This window comes from Motacilla alba, chromosome 12, assembly GCF_015832195.1.
Source record: "Motacilla alba alba isolate MOTALB_02 chromosome 12, Motacilla_alba_V1.0_pri, whole genome shotgun sequence".
Lineage (NCBI taxonomy): Eukaryota > Metazoa > Chordata > Aves > Passeriformes > Motacillidae > Motacilla > Motacilla alba.
This window is the reverse complement of record NC_052027.1, coordinates 14,264,538-14,287,804: the sequence shown is the minus strand read 5'-3', so window position 1 is coordinate 14,287,804 and position 23,267 is coordinate 14,264,538. Positions and strand designations below refer to the sequence as shown.

Below are 23,267 nucleotides of genomic sequence, written 5' to 3'. Positions count from 1 at the left end.
GCATTAATCACAATGCTGAAGGGGTTGATGCAATGATCTCTGCCATCACGGATGACTGGAGCAATGCTAAATCGCTTTGCCCGCTCTGTTGCTTTGGCAAGGCTGCCAGGAGCAGCAGCTGTGGCAATTTCTCTGTCTCCTGTCAAGGCAGGGCCTTTCAGGAAAGGGATCATCATCCAAGATCATCTCCTGTTGCTCTGCCTCAGCCAGGCAGCCCACTGCACTGCAGCGTCCCACCCTGCACAGGACCCCACACAGGTAAAAAGAGCCTCTCCAAAACTCGTGCCTTTGTCATGTTGCTCACAGGGAGAGTAAGTCCTAACCTAGAGTGACCTGCTCTGCCCTGCCATGAGACTCTTGTGCTGACAGATCTTCTTCCATGGATAGCTTGGAGAGCTCCTCATCCAGGTGGACACTCCCAACCCACCTTGATGGCTCTTTCTCTTGGGCCATCATTCACTTGAGTACTTGCCCTTCTGCAACAAGAACGTCCAGACACGCTGGAGGCTTGTGGTTCCCAGCCTTCACACACGTCCTCACCCGCAACGAGTCCTGCCATGAAATCCCCTTGCAGCAAAGCCAAAGCAACAGCCATGGAGCAGGAGCAGCAGAGCCTGGTGCCCATAGCACATGGGGGCTCTCAGTCTCGTGAGACAAGATCTGAGCTGCCCCTTCCAAATCTCAACCCGTTCCTCTTGCTCTTTGGACTGCAGGCATCTCTAATTGTTCTTCCACAGCCTCAATCACCAGGACAAACTCAGGTGCCACATCAATGGCCCCAGGAGGAAAATGGACGAGTGGAATAAATACCCTCTCTGTCCCTTCCTACCTCCTTGAACAACCTTGTCTTTCTGCAACGCCCCCAGCTCCCAGGCTTCATGGAATATATTTCACGATGAGCTAAGCTCAGCCTCACACCATGCCTTCACAGCTGAGAAAGCCAAAAAGGGAAGCTGAAGAACTTAACCTCGCTGAACTTGCACAGATAAAGCCACCAGCAGCACAGGGCAAAGCCACGATGCAACTGCTTGATTCCCAGACAAAATAGTCCTCCCTCTCCACCCACAGGGACTTACTGTCAGGCTTACTGGCCTCATTTGGAAGGCAAGGAAGATCCAGAGGAAGAGATCAAGTGGGTTTCAGCCTGGTTTGCTGAGGAGGAATAGGCGAGCTGATCACGACGTCCCTAAGCACATCTCAATTACCACACGTTGGCAAATCTGATGTCAGAGAGCAAGTTTCCAGGACAGGAGGATCTTCAAAGCTATCAGTTAAGTGCAGCCAACAGTGCAGAAAGATTGTTTGAGCTCTGACTCAGGGAAACCCTGCACTCGCAGGCTTGTCTTGGGTGACAGGGATCCCAACCAGGCTCTCTGTAGGGCAGAAACCCACGGGCCATCAGTTACCTTTGGTTCACTGCCCCTCCTTCTCCTCCTTCCCTTGCCCCAGCGACAGATATCTCCTTTAAATGCAAGCCAGGGCTTGGAACAAGTTCCTTCCTGAATGCTTATAAATGAACAAGAGGCATTTCCCTGCAGGCTTCCAGCAAAACCACCTTCAAACCCCCACATCCAAGAGCTTGCACCTCTCTTCCCCAAAAAACCTGGCAAAGGGCAAAGAGACAGCGACTCTGGCGGGCTCCTGAGCGCTGCCAACTCCCCCCGGAGAGCTCGGCTAATGAAGCCCCCAGAGCCCGCAGCCGCTGCAGCCTCGGGCGCTAGCGACTCGCCCGAGGAAATCCCCAGCGCAGCAAACAGAGCCGGCGGGCACTGAGCGAGCGGCACAGCCGGGCAGGCTGCCTGCAATGCGGGAGGAGCTGGCAACACAGCGGCACCAGCCACATCCATCAGGGCCAGCTGCAGGTGTCCCGAGCCCGGACACGCCGGTTCAGCGGCCACACGTGCTGGCGCCTCTCCACCGGCCCCGCTGCGACGGGCGTGGTAAGGCGAGGCGAGGCTGCCTTTCCTCTGCAGCTTTCACCTCCTCCTCCTCCTCCCCGGCCCAGCAGGGACCCGGCGCAGGTCCCAGCGGGCTCGTTACCTTGCTCTGGAAGCAGAGCAGCCGCGGAGCAGCGCCGCGGAGAGCCGGGCGTGCGGGGAGCCAGGGGCTGGCGGGGCCAGCAGCGCCGCACGCTGAGCGCCGCCAAAGCCGGGCTCCTCTGCCGGCAGCACAGGCAGCAGGGGACGGGAGCAGCTGCTTCCAGCGACCTTTGCAGTCTGGCAACTGCTCCTCTGCCAGCACAGGATCGTGAGTTTGACTGCGCAGATCAATCAGGAGGAGAAATCAAAACAGTTAGGCAAGGACAGAGCTCAGCCTGACTCTGCCCTTCCACAAGGATCCCATATGTTCCCAGATGTGCTCCATGAGCTGGTAGTGCTCTGGAGATGCATCACACCACTCAGCTTTCCAGATCTTTCTCTCCTGGGAAGCCAACTCCTCATCTGTACCACTGCTCTGCCCCCCTAAGTACCCCAAACCACACATGGCCCTCTGTAACACCACTGATGGCAGCACAGCAGCCAAAGCTGCAGCCACCAGAGCTGCCCCAGATCCTCATTAGTGCCCTGAGACCTGGAAGATGTCTCTCCTCTTCCCAGTGCTGATGCCCCTCCTCAAACTCTGGGTACCTGGAGGATGGGGAGGACTTTGGGGAAGAATATCTACACCTCTGTCCCATTCTGCCCTTCCCCGAGCGGCCACAGCTTGCCATGGGCAGGAAGTGTACTCTGCCTGCTGGGCTCTGTCCCAGGACACTGGTCCCGTGCCGCAGGGCACAGCAGACAGCCAGAGCTGAGCAAATGCTACAGGTCTCAAAGCAGCTCCCATCAGAAGACACAGCCTTGAGGGGGAACTGCTGGGAGATGAAGGCAGTGGCTTCTTGGGGTGGCAGGACCTGGGTGGGACAAGTGAACTTGGCAGCTAGAGATGCTAGTGAGAGAGGAGGAGGAAAATGCAACAACAGAGAGGAGCTGATGGCTGTGTTCCTCCACTGTGGGCCCACAACATCTGGCAGCTCCTGCAGCCACAGCAGCCATCCTGCTTTGCTCATTCCTGTACTGCTCAGCCGAGAAGTACCTGAGCAAGTCTTTCTCCACACTGACCTCTTGATAAGCTTTTGCCAACTCACGGGCTGGTTACTGAATCACTGGGAGGACCTTACCCCAAGCTGTGAATCTGCACAGCGTGAAGAGCAGAGCAGCTGGCCCCAGCAGATGATAGATATCTACCTTCCTGCATGTCAAGGATCTGCCATCAGCTCCAGGCAGAAATAAACCCCTGAGTTAATGACAGTAACCGGCCCTCGAGTAGCAGGGGGAAAAATGCAGGTGTCCACAATGGGAATGAGGCCATTGTTTCCCTCCCTGCAGCCTTCCCAGAGTGTTGTTATGTTACAGCCTTACAGAGTGGGAACAGAGCCTGTCAGCAAATGCATGAAGCCAACAGGCAGCTGGAGACAGGGCCACTCTGTGATCAGCCACGGCACATTCTCTTCCTCCCCCAGGGCCAGGACACCCCTTCAGGTTTCATTTGAAAGGCAACAGCCCCCAGTGCCATGCTGGGACTGGGGCTCCCAGACCAACCACTCTCCCAGCTGCATCACAGCTCCATCTTTGACCTTCAAGTAGCACCTTTGCTGAGTCCATCCCTGTGAAGATAAGGGAAAGAGACACAGAAGCAACTTTAAATGTACTAGGAGATTTTCTGGTTGGTGGTGTGTGGAATGAGGGAACAGAAGCAGAAATTTCCAGGGGTTGTGTGATGCAAATGTGCCCGTCCACAAGTTACCACTGTGATAAGCAGCCAGAGCCAGGGACGAACAGCAGCTACTAACTTGCTGTCTCCACTGTACTCAGCTTTGTCACCCCTCTTCATCCCTGCAGGGTTGTTTTAATTCCTCACATTAGCAGAAGATGCAGGTAAAACCATCTGTCTGTGGAGCGAGCACCCGGTGGTCATTGTACAAGCCGCCAAAATAAAAAAAAAATCCTTCCAATTACTCCATAGTGACAGAAAGTCCCAGGCATCCTTCTGCTCTGAGCCTTTGAAATGTAAAGCCACGCTGTTTGGTGTCATTTAATTTGGAGCTTAGCCTCAGATCAGCAGAGCCTTGCTGAGCTTTAGGAGGAGGCAGCCATGCAAAACACACATGTGCAAAATTCAGATGTCAGTGGCCTGGAAGAGAAGCATACTCCAAGCTTCACCAGTAACTCCATTTCATAGCCCCAGCATCTCTCTTTTGCCATGCCAGTGGCAGAGGAGGCTGATTCTGTCCCAAAAGCTGCATTGAGCCTTTGCACAAAATCAGTATTAGTTTCTCTCTGGTACGCAGGAGAGGTGACTTCCCATCATCATCTCCCCTCTTAGGAAGGTTTGTTCCTCTCCTCCATACTGGAAGCACATTCCTTTTTGGATAACACACCCAGCCTAGCAGACCTGGCAGGGCAGAGGCATCCTACCTAAGGGAGAGCTTGTCTCTGACAAGCCCAGCAGAAATGCATCTGCTCAAGCCAGGCATGAGCCTCTGCCTCGTCACACTCACCACAGCACTGAGGAGCCCAAGAAGGGTGAATGCTGGGTGGGCTGGGGACAAAGAAATGGGTTGGACTAGAGGCACCATCAGGTGCTGATCCACTCTTGAGGGTAACGGGCACCTTCCCTCTCTTACCAACACGGGGCACTGCACTAGATCCTGACAGAAATCAGCTCAAGGGTGACAGAGAACAAGCACTGGCTCATGTTCCCCAGGCAGACTGGTCCCTCTGCCCACTGTGATCTGACAGGAGGGGAACAAATACCTTTCCTTGTTCCCATGCAATCAGAGAGGTGCCAGGTGACCCACCCAGCACAACGGCCACGAAGGTGAAGAGAACTGCCATGACTTGTTGCTGGCTCGGGATGGAGCAGGAGTAGCAGCTCAGGGAGCTTGGACATCCTGCCATCCTGCAGACCTCTGTCAGCTGCCTCAGGGCAGTTCTGATCTGGAGTAATCCCTTCCAGCCCCAGGCATGAGTGGTGGAGTTAGGAACTGCCAACATTTCTATTAGAGGCTCTGATTTTCCCTGGTGTGGCTGAAGCACAGGCTGAAATAAACTGCCACATGGTGGAAAAGAAGACACAAAAGGAGTCCTAGAGCTGAAGGTTCACAGGAACTCTCCAAAAGCCTGCAAGCCAATAATTAAGCATAGCTCAACCTTCCTCTTTCAAGGAGCTCACAGACCAGTCTGCAAGCTGCTCTGGAGCCCTCTACAGCTGAGGCAGCTGGATACCATGAAGATGAACCCAGTCCTGGCAAATCCAGAAGAGTTCAGAGGGCCAGGATTTGGCAGCCTGTCGAGACAATCCAAGTTGTCCTGACAATTAACAGGCAGCGGGTGTTTGCTCCTCAAAGCAGGATGGGATATACTGGCTGTGTGTAGGTCTGCACTGAACCATTGCACCTCTCCACACCCTGCATCCTCTCCCCAAAGGCTGTGAGTCCCTGTGGGTCCCGGCAGTGACGGCCACCAGGCAACAGCATAGAGAGAGGAAAAGCACATCCTGAGCCCACAAAGGCCTCCCCAAGGTGTGAGCAGCTCCACAGAACTCCACACCTGTCACTGTCATGAGGAGTGGCCACTCCGGACACCTGCAGCCTGCTGCCTCTGCCCAGGGCCACCAGCACACAGCAGCATCAATTCAAACAGCATCGACAGGGCAGCAGCTGCTGCAGGCAGGCAGAGCTGACAGAGCTGTGTGTGTGTATGTATCTCCCTGTCAAACAGAGAGACCCCGAGGGACTTCCAGTGTGACCCTTTGCTTCAGAGCAAACAGCTGGGCTCAGCCACCTCACAGGTGCCCCAGCCACTGGTGCAGCCCCAAAGCTGTGCCTTGCCTATGGCACACACGCTCTAGGCAGGAGGAGGAGGAAGAACTGATTTTGTTCTTTCATCCCTGTGATCCGATCACCACCCAACCTCGCGACTCATCCATCCATATTTTGACTCGCTGCAGAAGAGAAATGTTTTCACTCTCCTGCTCTCCCCAAAGCGGGGCTTTTCCTCCGTTTTATACCTAACTAGAATTGAAAAAGTGCAAGTTAGTCATAGCACAATGGTCCCTTTTCTGGAGGTAAAAATGCCACTGCTTTTAAGTGTATTATCTGCCTGCTCCACAGGTTTCAAAGTGGGAGCTTCACAGCCAGGGAAACTAGGCCAACAGCATTTGTTGGAAAAGAGCAATATTTCTATGAAGCTGTTTTGCATTTGATCGGGTTCATTTTGCTATTTCTTAAGCCTGGCACAGCTGGCAAGGTCTGGCTCAGAGGGCTATGGGGAAGAACCTGTCCAGACAAAACTCATTAGGACTCAGCTAAAATAATTGCAGAGAGGCAGATCAATCTCATCCTTGAATTAATTGACTAGCTGTCAAGAAGGGAAGACCCCAAGGTTCAGGACATTGTCACTGCTGGAAAGAGCTGGACACGTCCTCAATCCCTGACAAAGAAAACCTTTTGAACCGACTGCGTCCCCTGGGATTCTCTATAAATACATCTGGGGAGAGCATACGTACAGATCAAGTCGATAAAGAGATCTGACAGAAAAGCACTGTAGTATTTTACTCTCCCTCCTTGCCCAAGGCAAACCAGTTCAGTTCTTTCTCTTCCTTGGACAGCTGTATGAAATATCCCCGGCTTCTCCCGTGATCATTAATCCTCGCTGCAAAGAAGAGGGGGAAGCAAATCTTTTGTCTGAGAAGATTCATCTCTGTGAGAATTTTGCAAGGTTGAGCAAGTCATTGCAAGGCTGCTCTCCTAACTTTCCAAAGCAGCAGCTCGGGAAGGTGAGGTGGCTTCCTACTCCCTCCTGGGACCAAAATGCCTCCAAACAGGAGCACTGACTGACAGCCTACGCTGGTCCAGGCTTTTGGCTGTCAGGCCATCAGGGATGCCCACACAGTTTGGCATGCATGGGAGGGCAGGCACTTGAAGTTCACTCTTCTTCCAGGAGCTGCCTTTGGAAACGTTCCTGAAAATGGAGCTGGGATAACAATAGGGTCAAAATTACGGATGTCACAGAAAAGCACCCACTGTGGCAGAGATCTAGGGCTGATCTGCCAGCTGAAGAAGAAACCTCCACAGGAATGCGGTGGAGGCCCCATAGCCAGAGGCTTTCAAGATGCAATTGTATGCTACCTAACCACACTCCTTTTCCCATAAAAGGCTGTACTAGACTCGCTTTGCATGCCCCTTACAACCTGGTCTGTTCCCATTTTGTGATCAATTAGAACTGGGAGGCCACGGTGGCAGGAGCCGGCATCCCACACCAACTGCTTCCCTAGAATCAGGACTCCCCTGCCTGCTGCTAGAACAGACTCTTGCACAGAGTCAACAAAAAGTTGAGGAAAACCTGGGTGATTTCACACATGCCACAAGCTGCAGAGGCAGGGAAGGAGTCTTTTCAACTACCAAAAATCAAAGCTGGTCAGCAAACCTTTCCTGCTTGAAGTGGTAATGCTGTCAGAGCTGCAGTTTGCACCTGCTCCTGTGCAAGAGCCAAACAGAAGAGCTGAAACAGAAGCTGCACAGTTTGCTTGCAGGAGGAAAGGTGTGTGCAGGCACCGGCAGCAGGAATGGCACCAGCACAGGCTGGGAAACCAGCACACACTGACTGGTGCACACCGACGTGCCTGGCACAGGCAGCACTGAACATGAAGCATGGTCAGTGTTAATTCACAGCCTGCCTGCAAGGACCAGGGAGAAGGTGACAGCAGATGAGTAGTGGCCTGAGGCTGCCACATTCCTCTGGGGAAAGGGACAGTGGGGCTGCCTGCTGCGAGTGGCAGGAGCCGTGACGCAGAGCCCCGGATGCCCATATGTTCCATTAGCCGCGCAGGAGGAGCGCGTTCCCTGCGGACACAGGTTAAACAGACCCGCTCCACCGCACAACCCACCCCGCGCCAAAGGCCCCACGGCACTACAGACACTGCCCACCAAACTCCCTTCCACCTGGCTCAGCCCCCAGCCTGACCTCGTGGGCATCCTGCCCTCCCCTGCCCGCTCCACGCTGAGGGCGAGGTCACTCACGCTCGCAGGACTGAAACATCTTTGGATGGTTTTGTCGCTAAAAATATTTAATAGCTAAAAGTCGCTGCGAACGCGCAAACTGATGTGATGTGACATCCAGCTGGGGGGTGCCAACCAGCAGTGAGCAGGCAGCCTTGCTGCAGAGAGCCCACTGAAAACCAGCTGTCAGTGCAGGTCAAAGAGAGAAGAACGTGCCCGCACAGGCACAGACGCCCCAGGGTCCCTCTCTGCTCCCTGCCGGTGCGTGTCACCTTTCGGACGGGCTCGAGCTGGGGCATCACAGTGCCCACCCCTCGCCTGCTCCTCCTGCCCAGCCTGAGAGCCAGAGCTTCACTGGCTCCTGGCAGAGAGCACACACCAGCCACGGGTGTTCTCCAGCACTGCCGGCCAAGCCACTCTGGTCCTTGTCCTCAACATCAACCAGGCTGGTGGACAATCAAGAACGGTCCATGAATCGTGCACGAGCCACATGTGACATGACCTACAGCCCAGCTTGGGACCATGCAAGGGCTCCCAGAACACTTTCCCTGGAGCCTGTATCCTTACTCCAAACATCTGACAGCCCAGGGCCAAGCAGCCTGTCACACTGTCAGCTCTGGTCTCGTCCCTGACATCAATAGAAGATGGACACATCAAATCCTCTATGACTCTCTAGCATTTTCCCCCCATTATTATTTGATGTGTGAGGATCACTTCCCAGCAGTGTCAGGTAACCTCCTGTCTTCCTGGGAACCCCAAAGACCTACACCCATGAGCACATGGGCTTAAACTGAAGGTCATACCACCCAGCCAGGCAGCTGAGCCACCACCCCTAACCCCAGCACCCTCTTTAAGCAAATCAATTCCCACAGTCACACTGGGGCATGGGAAAAAGGCAGGAGAGGGATCTAGGGCTCCATTTCCTAGAAAGCCACTGGCATATTCTGCAGGGTAACCCATTGATGCACAGAGGAAGGACATCAACTGGATGAGTCTTGCCAGACCCACATGATGAGACACTGTTGGCAGCAAAGTCCCAGGTTAGAGGTGATAAGTTCTGGATAAAGGTATCCTGCTCCTCCTTCTCTCTAGAGAGATGAATATATGGCTTTGAGTGGCCCTGCCTCAGCAAGGGCTCCACCTTGGGCAGTAGTCTTCAGCCTCTGGTCCCCAGGGCTTGCAGGAGAGCCAAGGAGTTCATGAGGACAAGCAGAGCTGTGGCTGAGGAACACAGGACTGAGCATCTGTTAGTAATTCCTAGACCTCTGGAGGAAAATTCAGGCAGAAGTTGATTGGCTGAGGCTGCCACTGTGATCAGCTCTCACGCACGTGAGGATTGAAGCCTGAGCTGCTCACACACGACAAACTGGCATTTAAAAATGCTTCATGCACAGAGCCTGAAATAAATAAACTAAATCATCCAGGAAAAAGAATTTAAGTGGAAAAACATCCCAATAATTGGGCCCTTTTTGTAAATGTTTTATCAGCTCCCAACCCCCAATCCCAGCCTCCCAACACAGCCAAGCAAAAGGATGGCCTTTAAAGCACAGACCACCTGGGATGGCAACACAGCTCCACAGACCTTCATTTAAAACAGCTGGGAGAAAAGGATTTTCAACAGATCTGAGCAAAGGCAGCAGGCTCAGCAGTGTGGTCAGGTGAGCAAGAGGGAAAAGATGAGGTGCAGCCTCACAAGAGTGCTGAGGCTCAGCTGCCATAAAGGACCACTTAGGCTCCCAGCTCCCCCCAGACAGAGGCATCCATGTTATGAGCTGTTTGGGGCACTAGGTAGGGGAGAAATGTCTGAAGGATGGCACAGATCCTGGATAGGTCAGCCAGGGGAAACCTCAGCAGCGCCAGTGAGAAGGGAGGAGTGTTCACTAAGTATTTCTGCACTGAAATTAGGACAAAGTCAGACGACATGGGCAGAGGATGCGGGTGAAATGTTTGTTCTCCCATGACAAGATAAAACACATGGCTCGCAGGCCCAGATAACACACATTTCAACATGCTGAAGTCCCTGCTGACAAGCTGTCCACATGTCAAAGGGTAATCTCTGGCCAGCTGGAGATGCTAAAAAGTCCCAGGAGACACAGCAGCCTGTACCTGCCAACATTCAATGGGTAAATAACTGACTCGAACAAGCACAGACTGCCCAGGCAAAGACAGCCAAGACAAAATACACGGATGGCTGCAACTGGGCCAGATCACCAGGAAGCAAAGGAGATGGGCATAATTAATGCCAACCAAGACTCGTTTACAGCTGTCAGATCCTGTTGGCAAACAGGATTCGTTTTAGTGGGGAGGGCAGGCTTGACTGATAAACAAACCAGCACTCGTGCCATTCAATCAAGCTCAGAGGAGATGCAGGACTTGGCATCGTTTCCCATCTTTAACTGAGGAACTACAACTCCATCAGAAGGCACAGGCACGTGTTTGAGGTCGCTATTAGCTGGCTCAGATCAAACCCAGGACGGGGGGGTCTGTGGCAGGGGACAAGATCTCCACCAGAGATCCATGTGCTACAGCAATAGGACCATTGCTGAAATAAAGCATCTGTTTGAGCTACTGACAAGTCACAGAACTTTCTAAGCTGAAAATAGGTCCAAAAAAGAAACTGGAAATTAAGGTCAGAAAATACGGAAAGCATTGGGAAACGTGGGAACTTTAAAAGCTTTTTGTATGCATGTTAGGAAAGAGAGAGGCAAGAGGTGACCACATCCTAAACTGCCAAAGCTGACAAGGGGAGCAAAGCTTGCTCCAAGCTGATGGTCCAAGGAATAACACATTTCCCTGGCTGTAAACAGGAACAAGCCACGTCTTTCCAGCACCTTGTGGAGCTCCTTTTATGGGGAGCTGAGGTGTGGAGGAACACGACAGCCTCTGTCAGGCAGGAGCCAACCTGATAGTTCCCAAATATTTCCTGGCATCACAGAGTCCATGCCAGCCATTCTTGCCTGAGATCCGCGTTGTAAAGGAGTGATTCACAAGCCCATGGAAGTGGGAAACTTGTGATTACAGAGTCCAGGGGAAGGAAAAAAGCTGGGAGTTTAGCTGAAGTTGGAGGATACCTTCACAAGAGCATCTAAAGAGATAAAACCCCAGTTTTCCAAGTTAGGCAGGGTTAGAGTTTGAGGTCAGTCAGCTGGTCCTCTAGAAGGTGCAAGGCAGTCAGGATGATACTGGCATCCACTTCCACATCTACCTTGGCTGAAGACCACAAAACTGACCCAAAAAAACCCACAAAAAGAGGCCACGTCGAAGCAAGCACTTCTAGGGCTGTAGTGGGAGACACCTGCCAGCTCTGCCTAGGATGCAATTAGTCACCTCTCTATGCCAGAGGAGACCAACAGCCAGGAGGTCCAAGCCTACCCACCTGGCAGTGCCCACTAGGTGCCAGAATGGATGCAGAGAGATGCAGGGATACACAGCCCACCACAGAGAGCTCATTATACCTAAAGCAGAAGAAACACTCCTTGAAATGGCAGGAGGTTACAGGGGAATAACCTGCTCCAGAGCTGTCAGAAAGGGTCCCCACCAGAGAAGAGCTTTCTCCTTTGCTCCCAGGAGTTGGGAGTGCCTGGTCTGACAGGCAGCTGTGTTGTGGGCCAGGAGTGCACATCCCAGGAAAGCAGGGCATACCTGCCTGGAGGCAGAGAGAAGCAACATCAGAGGTTATTAGGGAAGAAATGCTTTTAAGGGACACTAAATAGCGCCAGCCTATGCCTTAAATAACCCATGCTCAGAGTAATGAGCCAGCAGCCCCTCCTGGGCACCTCAGAAGGCAATTCTAGCCAGTAAGTCCCTGCCAGTCTGCCATCCCAGGGGAAGGATGTCCTCTTACCTGCCAAGGATGGCTGCAGCCATTTCCCCACAGCTCCCAAAAGCCAGGCCTGCATCAAAAGTCTCACAAAACCACCAGCTCCTGAGCTCACAAGAGCCAGGGGCCCAAAGATGCATGCTGCAAGGACAGCCTGGACCTGAGACCTCCTGCTCCATTCCAGCTCATCTCCCTTCCACCCTATCATCCTACTGCTCTTTTTTAATTCCTGTTATAAATTTGTTTTTAACTTTTCCTGTCCCTCCAAAGCCACGGCAGACTGGGAAACACAAAGTTCAGACTGCCAAAAGCCAGCACTACTGCACCCTCACTGCTTGGGAAACATGAGCCACAAACATTCCTGGTAACTTCTGCACAGCACCAGCAAGCCCAGAGGGAGCCACACGTCTCATCCACCAGCCTTTGGGACTAGATGTCCCCAAGTTAACCTCAGGGGATGCCATGGGAAGGCTGCTGGAGTGCCATCTGTGGTAAGGCTTCTTTCAACTCTGGCCTAGACTTCCCCCCCATCTCTCACTATCCTTAGCTAGACCCCAAACCCTCAGCTCCTTTGCCCTACATGCCCCCCCTCCAGTCCCCTTCTCCTCCCATTCCTCTCCTCTATTTTTCAGCATCTCCAAAGCTTTCTCCACCCTCCCTCCCCACCTTACAACTTTCTTTCTGCCTCCTTCAGCTCCCTCTCCATCCCCAGCTCTCCCACACCTTTTTTCTAGGACTAGGTAGCCATGTCATCCTCCCTCCACTTCAGCTAATTCCCTCTCTCCATGGGAGCCAGCATTTCATCCCTGCCACTGAGACCCCTTTCATGTCTCATAGCTTTTGCCTTCCGACCTCCTGAGATGGGAGAGCTGTGAGGGACCTGCTCTTGGCAGGCCTGACCCCCAGCTCTCATTAACAGCACCTTTCCCAAAGCTGGCACACAGGAAATAAATAAATAAAGCAAATCTGTCTCGCTGCTCTCTCGGGTTGCTTAAGGGAGTTGGGCTCCGGGGGTGGGATGAAGGATGCTATTTGGAGAAGTTGTCTCCATGGCAACCCTCATTCCCACCACCAAGCGGGCACAGGTCACCTGTTTCCATGAAAGTTTCCCCCTTCCCTCCCCATCCCTCCATCCCAGGAAGTGCCAGCACAGCCCCAGGGGTGCAGACAGCCAGGCCGAGGGAGAAGTGACAAAGACACAGAAGCGGCAGGGATGCTGCTGGCACGGCTGCAAACGGCTCCGAGTCCCCTGTGCCACCCTGGAGAAAGGCAGGGCATCCCCACGGTGCAGCGTGCAGGGAGCAGCAGCACCCACTGCCCTCTGCCCCTCCTGGCATGGCAAATCCACCCTCCTCCTGCCTGTGTCCCCATGGTCAGTGCCACATGGGCAGGGGAGTGATCCCGAGTCCTGATCCCGTTCTGCTGCAGGACATTTGGACAGACACAGGCACCCTGACCCCCGTGCTGCTGGGACTGGGGCAAGATCAAAATGTGTCCCCTCCCTCTGCGAGTGCCTGTGGGTGTCCGTTTCCATATGATTTCAGTTATTGTAAATCGAAATCGACCGCTCCCATTAAACACTCCCAGGTGCTCCCAGAACAGCCCGTGGTTCCCGTTTTAGCTCTAACAGCTCCATCTCGCATGCGACAGATGCGCTGCCGGGACCTTTCCCCGGCTCAGGCAGCGTCAGCCCGGTGTCTCCGAGCACTCCCGCGGCTCCCGCCCGCGCCAGCCCCCTCCGTGCACGCCCGCGCGTCCGCCACAGGGCTGCCAGCAATGCCTGGTGCCCCCGCAACGAAACGGGCACGGCTCCAGCAGGAGACAGAGGATGGAGCCAGAGGATGACAGCAGGGGACTGGATCTGCTTTCCAGAATGGGAGGAAGCAGCAGCGGTGGTGTCACCTACTGCCAGCGCTAATGCATCTTCCGCCAGTAGCGGTGGGCAGCTCCTTGCAGCTGGGGTGGACGAGAGGGTCGGCAAAGAGCCCCCAGCTGAAGTTCCAGGATTGGCACCCCGGCAGCCATCCTGCAGCACAGCGCAGGCTGGAGGGATTCACACGGTTCCCCCACAAGGCTGGGAGTTTCGCCAGGAAAAGCAAGTTTATAAATAGTGCGTTTCAACACGAACAAACGAAAACGTCAGAACTCGACAGTCAGAAAAGCCAAGGGCTGAGTAGCGGCCCCTCCACAGCATCCTCCCCCAGTGGGAAGGACAGTCCCTTCCCTCCATCATCCAGCTAGCCAGGACCTTCCCTGCTCTCTAGACAGCCTGCATCTGGAGGCACCTGTGTCAGATGTGCTGCTTGGGAACACCCTTGCCACAGCTGCTCTGGCAGCCAGAGCAAGGCAGCAGAGCTGGCTCCAAAATGACCACAAGCAGCAGGGATGGCCATTCGGGGCAAGGGCAAACACAGCCCACAGCAGCCGGCTGCCCAGCCAGGGCCAAGACCCACAGATTTCAATGTATTGCTTGAAAGAAAGTTTTCATAAGCCCACAGGCCAGAAAGTTTCTAACTTCTCCTCCTGTTCCTGAAACAGACAGCTGCCCCACCGGTGAGGCTGGCACTCAAAACAGAAGTTCCATAGCATGAAGCATTACACCGAAGGGCACATACCTGCCAGATCCTAACAACAAGAAAGAGACTCAAGGGGAAAATCAGCTTTTATCTCTGTGTTAAGGAGAAAAACAGCAAGTTATTAGATGAGAACTTGTTTCTCATAAACACAAAACAGCAGAAAAGACATCCGTGTGCCTATCGAGGGAATGGAAGGACATCCCTGCTGGGGAACTACCTGCCAAATTACAAAAGGAGGAGATCTTGATGGTAGCGCCCAAGGGAAAATATCAAGACGTGGCATGTCAGAGCAGCCCCATCAGCTGTCAGGAAGAGAAGCCTCTGACAGCCCACTGAACACATGCAACGCTCCTCACGCCACACTCGCTTACCTTGATGTAAGTGTCAAGGGCTGGGTGGACACGGTTGACTGCCAGATGGATGGACAAGGGTGTAGTGAACGGGAAGGTCGCCATGACCACGTGGCTGGGAGCAGGGAAGGTGAAGATCTTAAAGCCATACTTCTGGAACCGTTTGATCTGCTCTTCCGACGGCTTCGCGTCTCCCTCGCTCAGGATGCGGCCTATGGCGAAGCGACACTTCTCTGGAGACACCTGATTGAAGGGGACAGACAGACAGTGTCAGAAGAAGACAGAGGCTTGAAGCTGGTCAAAACCTCAGCTTGCTGAGGTTGGAGGCAGGAGACGACCATAAACCAGTAAAAGCAATGTCCCAGCATGATCGGGCACACCAAAGCAGGTGCGCAGTCCTAACCCAGGCCGGTCCAGGCCTAAATCATCTACACTCCTCCCAGCCTAAGCGCACAGCCCAGTGGGGAAGGTGCTGCTCCTCTCCTTGGAGGGTAGAGGGACTTGCAGCAGAGAAGAGCTAAACCCCACCAAGCAGCTCACTCAAACCTGTCCCAGATGACAGTCACTGCAGGAAGTGTCTCTCCTGATCCTGCATCAGACACCTTTCTGTCAACAACTGGTCACAGCCATCTCCTTTTGCAGGACATCCCTGCAGCTCGGGGAAGGGGCTTAGAGATGTGATCACAGCTTGCCCAGTTTTCCTCCACCTCACTCCTGAGGAAGTTCCCTGGCAGCAATGTGCACATGCCACCAACCACCATGGGCCACCGGCACTAAGCTGGAGAGAAACCCAGAGGCTCCCAGGTCCTTCCAAAGTAGGCACACTCAGTATGGCAGTTTTGGGGTGGGGAAACTGAGGCAGGTAAAACCTGCATGCAATCACTCAGCTGTTTGTAGCGACATGAAGAGAAATATATTCACTTCTATCCTGAACCCCAAAACCACACAAAACCTAAAGCATGCTCTCTTTTTACAGATTTGAGGATGCCTCCCATTAAGACAGGGGGTGCAGGGCTCTCAGCCCAGGAAGGGGAGTGCTCAAAGCCCTGCCACCAGCACAGTGATGGCACACAGGACTCCAGTCATCTCCACACCAAAGCTGACCCAGGCCACAGCTTTCATTTCTAGTTTTCAACAGAATCCCACCACTTGAGCTCAAGTTTACCCACAGCCCTGGGCAGGAATGTGGGTGGGGGCTGGACAACCTAGCCACTTTCCCTGATACAACCCAGGGCCACAAAGGCGTCACAAAACTCTCACAGGGACGATGTGAAGCAGAGAGAGGATGCACCAAAGCCAGCGTTTTACCGTTCCCATCCCCATGCAACACCACAAGGGGATCTGTGCTCCCTGATCTCATCCCTAACTTTGCTGTACTAAAGCCCACCAAAGCTTCCTCCTGCAGTGTAATCACCCTCTCCGCACTCCCCGCCCTGCCTTTCCCTTCAATGCGTTCAGATGTCGCAGGGCAGGAGCATTCCAGAGAGGGAACAGAAGCAGATGTAGATGGAAGGAGGACAGCAGCCTGTGGAGCAGCATCCATCAGGCTGGGGACACGTCTCACGGCTCGCTCTTGCCCTCCTGTGCTGCAAGAGGGAGCTGCACACAGGGCTGTGCCCAGCATCCATCACCGCTCCGGGCAGGAAAGGAGAAGCAGATCCACCCCAAAGACAGCAAGAGGCAGCCATAAATGGCATCCCTGGGAAAAGAGCCAGATGAAACAAGGAGATATGGAAATCTAGATTAAATTCCTTCAAACATTCTATCTCCATTTATGTCCTGAGCAAAGACAGCTCAATCCCAGCCCCGGAGCAATTGTCGGAGGGACCGGAGCTGCTGCAGTGGGCAGCAATGCACGGCCAGGCATGTTTGCTTCCTCTCTCCTCCTTTCACCTTTCCTTTTCACAGCATGTAGCTCCACAGACATCTTTCCAAGGGTAGCAACAAGGCAGATTTGCCTTCTTGGAATGGAACGGGAAGGAAAAGGAAAAGGAGAAGGAAAAAGGAAAAAGGCTCCATTTAAAACCAGCCTTTCCCTAACAGATTTGTCTATTCCAGTAGACAGGTGCTGATCAAAGCCTCTGGTCCCTCAAGCATCCTGACAGAGGAGTTCAGGAAATTATTGCTTAACCTATCCATCAGCTTTGCCAGTTGGAACAAAACCTATTTCTTCATTCACAGAGCATTTTGGTCTTATCCATCCAACACTTGGGCACGGGCTTGTGGCTGAGCACATGGATGGCAGGAAAAAGTCCCTGGCATGTGCCCACAGCTATATGTGAGCAGGAGCTTGGCTGGAGCTGAGCACAAACCCACCCGCCACATCCAGTCCTTGCTGAGGAGTTATTTTTGTTCCTGACAGAGGTGGGAAAAGGAGGGAGAAGTCCTCCGGGCTGCTAAATATTAAATAAAAAGGAAAAAAAAAGATTAAATTAATATTAATCTCATCCATTAAAACACATAAAACATTGCTGGCAGGGTTTTGGCAGCACTCGGGGAGCATCCTGTGTGAATGTTGGGAGAGCCAGGAGTCAGCAGGGAGCCCCAGGGATGCTGGTGGCAGTGGCTGCCCTGAGGACTGGCATGACCCTGAGGCAGCCCACATGCTCCAGGCCATGGGGCTCCCCCCAGCCCCACTCCCAGCCAAGAGCAGCACATGGCTGCTGCTCTCCAGCTCAGCATTCCCATCCTTTCTCCTAGCCAGAGCTTCCTTTGACCATGAGCCCACCAGCATAGTAATTGCCACATGGCACTTGCTGGCCACCAGCCCCTTCCTGTCCCAGTGCTGGGGGCACCAAACCCCCCAGGAGCATGGCTGGGGGTGGCTGTCTGGCCAGAGCCCTCCAGTGCTCCACCCCCGACACCGCAGGACACAGGACTTAGCCAGCACATTCTGCTGCCTGATGACAAAGGTCTATTTTTAGAGACAAGTCAACATCCGTGGCAAGTGGCCAGCTCTGGGCGGGCCAGCTCTGCCAGAGGGTGTTTCACCGAGGTCAGGAGAGCACTGAGAATGAGGAGGAAGAAGAGGAAATCATCTCTTCCTCCCAGGGGAAAGGCAGCCTGGGTGACCAATCCCACCCTGTGGAACCTCCAGGAATGAGGAGCCAGCAGTGCACACCATCTCCCAAGCCATCATGGCTCAGCACACAGGGAGCCCCACGGGACACTGGGGTGTCTGCACCTGAGCCAGCACATCAGGTATGAGCACTGCAGTCTCCAGCCAAGAGACCAAGCCACAGCTGGTCCTTTCCTCACCTGCCCAGAGCCAAGAGAACTACTTGCCCAAACACATTCTCACTCCCAGCACCCTGCCTGGCCTGACCTGCCTGTGGGTGAGATGTGGATCTCTGTGGGGACCGCTTCAGGAGCCAAAGATCAGCACGTGGAAGGGCCCACCAGCACCCCAGCTGCTCCAGCAGACCAGGTCTGACACTGCTCGTGGATGGCAGACAAGGCTCCTGTCACTATGCAGAGCTGCGGGCACTGCAGGTATATCCTGCACAGCCCCCTGTGCCCAGCCACCACAGTGGCTACAGAGACAGGAGGCTCAGGCCAGCGTCACCTGCTCAGTGTCACGAGCAAAGGCAGCCGTTCCAGAGAAGGGCAAGGTCTGTGGGGCTGCCTGCCAAGCCTTGGAGGGAAGGTTAGACTCTTGCACAAGTAGGAACAGTTGGCTTCCAAAATCCTGGATGGCCACCAGAGACAAGGCCTGCAGCCCCACTGCCTTCTCCAGCCACAGGGTGAAGCAGAGATGCAGCAGGTGCAGGAAGAGGAGAAAAAAAGACAAGACCTGGAAGGGGAGGTAGTTTGAGCATGCATTGACAGCCCACATTTTCAGGGTCAGGTCAGAGTTAGTCCTTCCTAGCCTCACCTGGTGCTACCAGGGAAAGAAAGCATTCCTTGTGCCAGCCAGGGCAGGAGTTTCCACAAATATCCTTATCAGTATCCGTGAGCCTCAGCAGCACAGGCTTTTACTAGCCCAGGCTTTAGCAAACAAAGAGCAAGGCCCTTGATACAATGTCAGCTGAAAGGCTGTAGGGCAACTGCAGGCATGTGCACATTATATCCCTGGAGCAGGACAGCACTGGGAACGGACACTGAGCCCTTCCCACAGCACTGACTGCCTGCTCTGTGTCCAGAGACCACGGCAGAACAAGCAGCACCATCAGGATTCTCAGCTCTAGGTGAGACCCTCAACACAAGGATACAAATTAGTGGCCATGAAATGGCCACTCTGACCACATGGGCACCACGGCTCCAGCTCCAAACATGACACTTCCTACAGACAAAAGTGTCCAAGCATGCCTAGTCAAACCCTGTCTCTGCCCAGCTCATCCTAAGGAGAGATGTCATCCTTGCCATCGTCCTTCCCAGGCCAGGAAGAGGCACCAGGGTGTCTTCTCTGCCTCCCGTGATCCAGGTAGGCAGAGACGAGTCAGGGCATCACAGGATACAAGGACACAAGGTGGCTGAACACACCAGGCTCCTCTGTGCACAGCCAAGCTCAGTGCTTTCCCACCTCCAATATCTTCCTGTCACAGCTCACTCAGCACTATGTTTTCATGGACAAATTCTTCCCTCAAAGCAGGTCCAATCATTGGGAGAACCATCTTGCAAGCAACAAAACAAGGTTTCTTAAACAGGACCAGACACCCCCAGAGCAGAAGCACTGGGTGAGAGCTATCAGCCCAAGCGCTGTGCCCTGCACCAGCCCCCAACACGCGAGCCCAAGCACACACGCACAGCTGCTGGCCACTCTTTGTCCCTCCTCCCCACAGATTCCTCCACAGTCACACCAGCTACAGCAGAATTACCAGGGAGCCAGGCTGTCTGCCCCAGACAAATGCCCACATGCCATTATTTGGAAACCCTAGAGTCATTCAGCATCAGCAGCCAGGTTCCACCCCCCCAGCAAGTTCTGATGCACTTTTGTTTGTTCCTTAACTGTTCCCATGGAGTACTGGGCTCTGGCTGGCAGCCATCAGGCAGCGTGCTTTCTGCTCACCTCTCAGCCCAGGAGCATCATGGAGCAAGTGTTTCATCAGACAGGAGCCCTCAGCATGCAGCACCTGAGGTTTCAGTAAGAACTCTCAGGGGATGGAAGAACTACAGGGAAGCTCAGAAACACATGAGAACACTAGAAACGAGAGGAGGAGTATGGATGAGAACAGACCGAGCTTTTGAGAAGCAACCATCTGCTTTCAACCACAGAGCTGCAAGTCCAGAAGGAACCTTGGCTGCACTTCCAAGGAACACACCAAGGAATGCCTCACCTTGGGGTCATGAACACTGGTTTCTGTTCCATTACCAGCTCTGTTATCCTGCTGATACCCTGTTGAGCAGAGGCTATCAGAAGATACCAAGCTTTGCTCACCCAATGCCTTTCAGTCAGGTTTATGCAAAACCCTATCTGCTTTCAGGTGCTTTTCCCCACACAAGGTCCTCTGTAGATCTGGGAGACCTCATGAACCCTAGAGGATGAGCTCACATGCCTGAAACACAGCTAGGGAGCACCCTGAGCTGGGGACCACGAGAGCGTGCTGGCCTCGCCGGGCACACCTTACCGTGTGAGGGTTGTCATAGTAGACCCCGATGGAGCAGAGCTTCGAGGAGATGCTGCAGCCATCCGTGAAGAGCTGCCCGGACTCTCCATAGGGACCCACCCTGAACTTGTAGGCCAGTGTCATGCTGCCCACAGGGGGGGAGCCAGCACTCACAACCACCTCGGTGAAGAGCCCCGAGTAGACGACGAAGCCGAAGACGGTGAGCAGCAGCAGCACGACCAGCGCCGCGATCAGCCCCAGCAGCACCCAGTCGGTCATGATGGACTCCTGGGGCGCCACGGCTCCTGAGGCACTGGCAGCCAGAGCAGAGAAGAAAAAGAAGGGCAGTCAAGCCACCACTTGGGCAAAGAACTGCTTTCTAAAATGATTTATTTGCAGCAAAATGCACTCTCTTGCAATTCTTCTTATGTGTGAAGCTTCACAGAGTGGAACTCCCGCAGAAGCCTCCTGTATATTAGTGCTACATTGCATCAGCCTGTTCCAATTGGTCACCAGGTACAAATTATATTGCTTCAGTGCCACTTGGGAACGAGGTGATTTGGAAGGGAGGACAGAGAGGCATCATGTCCATCTCCTCAAAACTGTTCAAATCCAGTTTTGTATCCAGGAGAGACCAAAAAACCACCCTGGGAGCCTGCATCATGCAACAGATAACAAATACACAACACTGGCCTAAGGATCAGGGAACCATAATAAAATAATTTATCATTTGTGGGTATCAGGCCCACTCTAAACAGGACAGCCCCTTTGTCAATACATCCAGAAGCCCAGACCTTCCTTCCATGATCCAAATGAGGACCACACTAGTTCAGATCCAGATTCAAGCACCCAGAGAGGCTCAGAGGAAGCTGAAAACCCAGCTAGAAAAAGCATTTCCAACACAGTCAGGTACAATGAATTACTGGTATTCCTTTTCGATGGCTTTTTTTAAACTAAAAGAGTTTTTATAACTTCAACAAAGGCTTCCTGTTTTGTTTGGCATCTTTTCTCTTGCGCTGACTGTGGGACACAGCAGCCTCGTGAATGCCTCCTGCTTGTTTTCACCCACTAAGTGCAACCACTCTGGGGAGTTGCAACCCAAACCATTCCAGAAGAGTTGTTTGTGTTTTATACTCCCTTGAGACACAGCTCTGCTCATACAGGGAATGGTTGCGATGCTCCCCTGGGACTTTCACAGAAGCTAGGTTTGGGAGCGAGCGGTGAAGTAAACAATCCACCTTTACCTCTGTGTGTTATAAACACACTTTGTCCACAAAGTGTCGTTCACCTCGGCTGCTGCTTGTTCACTGAGCTTTACAAGAGAAAAGCCACATCCTGGTAGGAAGCGCAGGCGGCTCCGCTCTGCTTTGGCCCGGCAAGCAGATACACGGCAAAACCAAGCCCTGCTGAACCCCAACTGGGGCCACGCTCCTGGGCCAGCCAGGCACCATCTCACACCATGACCCCACTCACCTGAAAAACCAGCTCAGCCCAGAAATGCTTCAAGACATCTGATCCACTGGGGCGCAGGATCTGTGGCGCTGCAGCAGGAAAAAATAAGGATCATTGCTTCCTCTCAAACTCACGGGACCAAAGGCAAAACAGCCGCGGCAGCGCAGCCGAAAGGCGCCCGGTCACCTCGGACCTGCTGCCCGCAGGAGGGGCGTCCCGAGGAGAACCTGCTCCTGCAGGACCGCGCAGGCCAAGATTTCTTCCCAAAACTCTGCGGCTGAATGCACGGGCACCGAGAAACACGGAAATGGGAAAGGAACGGTGAAAGAGGACGATGTCCTGCCTCTGCTGGGGTGTCCCAGCCCGGCCGCCCCCGGGGACACCTGAGCCGGAGCTGCTCCCGGGGGCCCTGGCAGCAGAGAGCTCCCGGAGGGATACACCCGCTCCCGCAGCGCCTCAGCTCCTCCCTGGAACCAGCACAGACCTGGCACTTCCAATCACGGCTCCGGTGATTCCCCCGATCTGCCAGCCCCACGCCCAGCCCCAGGGCCCTGATGGCAGCCGCCCCGGAGGAGAGCAGGGTATTTTTGGCTGTTCTTCCCGCTTCCCGTGGCTCGTTCCCCGCCGGCACCGGCAGGCACTGCCGGTTCCCCCCAGCCCTCCTCACGGGCCGGGGATGTCACCTCCCCTTTCCGCCCGGGATGTCGACCCTCCCGGTGCCCGTGCCCGGCGGAGGGTGGGGGTCTGCCCCGAGCGGCCCCGCAGTCCGGCCTGCCTGCCGGGAGCCGCAGCCCTGGGCCGCGCCTGCCCGCAGGCAGCGCCCTTCGCACCGGCACCGGTGCAGCCCCCGCCACGGGCGTGCCCACCGCCGGAGCGCCGCGGGACCCGGCCGGCGCCCTCCGGCTCCAAGCAGGCCGCAGCCTGGGGGGACCGGACCGGATCGGTGCGGCGCTGCCCGCCGGGCCCCGCGGATCCCCGCAGAGCCGCCCCCGCCGCGGTGCCGGGCGGGGTCCCCGGGCACCCCCCGCGCTCTCACCGGGGCTCCCGGCGCGGCCGGCCCGGAGCGATCCCGGCGCCGCCCCGCCCCGCCGCCAGGGGGCGGCTGCGCGCGGGGCCTGGGGGCGGGGCCGGCGGGATGGGCGGGGCGCGAGGCCGCTGTACCAGCGCGGTGGGCGGAGTTTCCGGCGTGGGCGTGGCTTGGGCGGGGCATCCCGAGGGTTGGCGCGGTCCTGCGGGGCCGAGGCAGCCCCGCGGGGAGTGCGCCCTCTGGCGGACGGGCGGCGGCACGGCCCGGTCTCACGATGGCCGCGGGTTCGAGTCCCCCCGAGGGTCCGCACGGCTCCCGACTGCTCCCCGACCCTCCCCAGCGCCTCCTCGCTTGCCCAGCCCTGCAGCTCGGGAGCCCCTCCCTGCGCCGAGCAGGAGGGTTGTGGATGCAGAGCTTCCAGACCCCTGCAGCAAGGCGGAGAGCTCTCCCCTCCG

The 23,267-nt window shown here is 54.9% G+C and overlaps 1 protein-coding gene across 2 annotated transcripts in view; it reads right to left on the bottom strand.

Moving 5' to 3' along the window:
- TEX264 (testis expressed 264, ER-phagy receptor) overlaps positions 1-22,898 on the bottom strand; it is a 39,367-nt gene extending 16,469 nt beyond the window's left edge. The window contains exons 1-4 of one of the 2 annotated variants that reach the window (XM_038149238.1): positions 22,822-22,898; positions 21,807-21,874; positions 20,355-20,646; positions 14,809-15,030 (exon numbers count right to left, since the gene is read on the bottom strand). In XM_038149238.1, coding sequence (XP_038005166.1) covers positions 14,809-15,030; positions 20,355-20,612 — 480 coding nt within the window. In that variant the 5' untranslated portion in view covers positions 20,613-20,646; positions 21,807-21,874; positions 22,822-22,898. Of the gene's footprint in view, positions 1-14,808; positions 15,031-20,354; positions 20,647-21,806; positions 21,875-22,269; positions 22,756-22,821 lie in introns of those variants that run through there. The other variant, XM_038149239.1, reaches the window with a different exon arrangement.
- Positions 22,899-23,267: the final 369 nt, after the last annotated feature.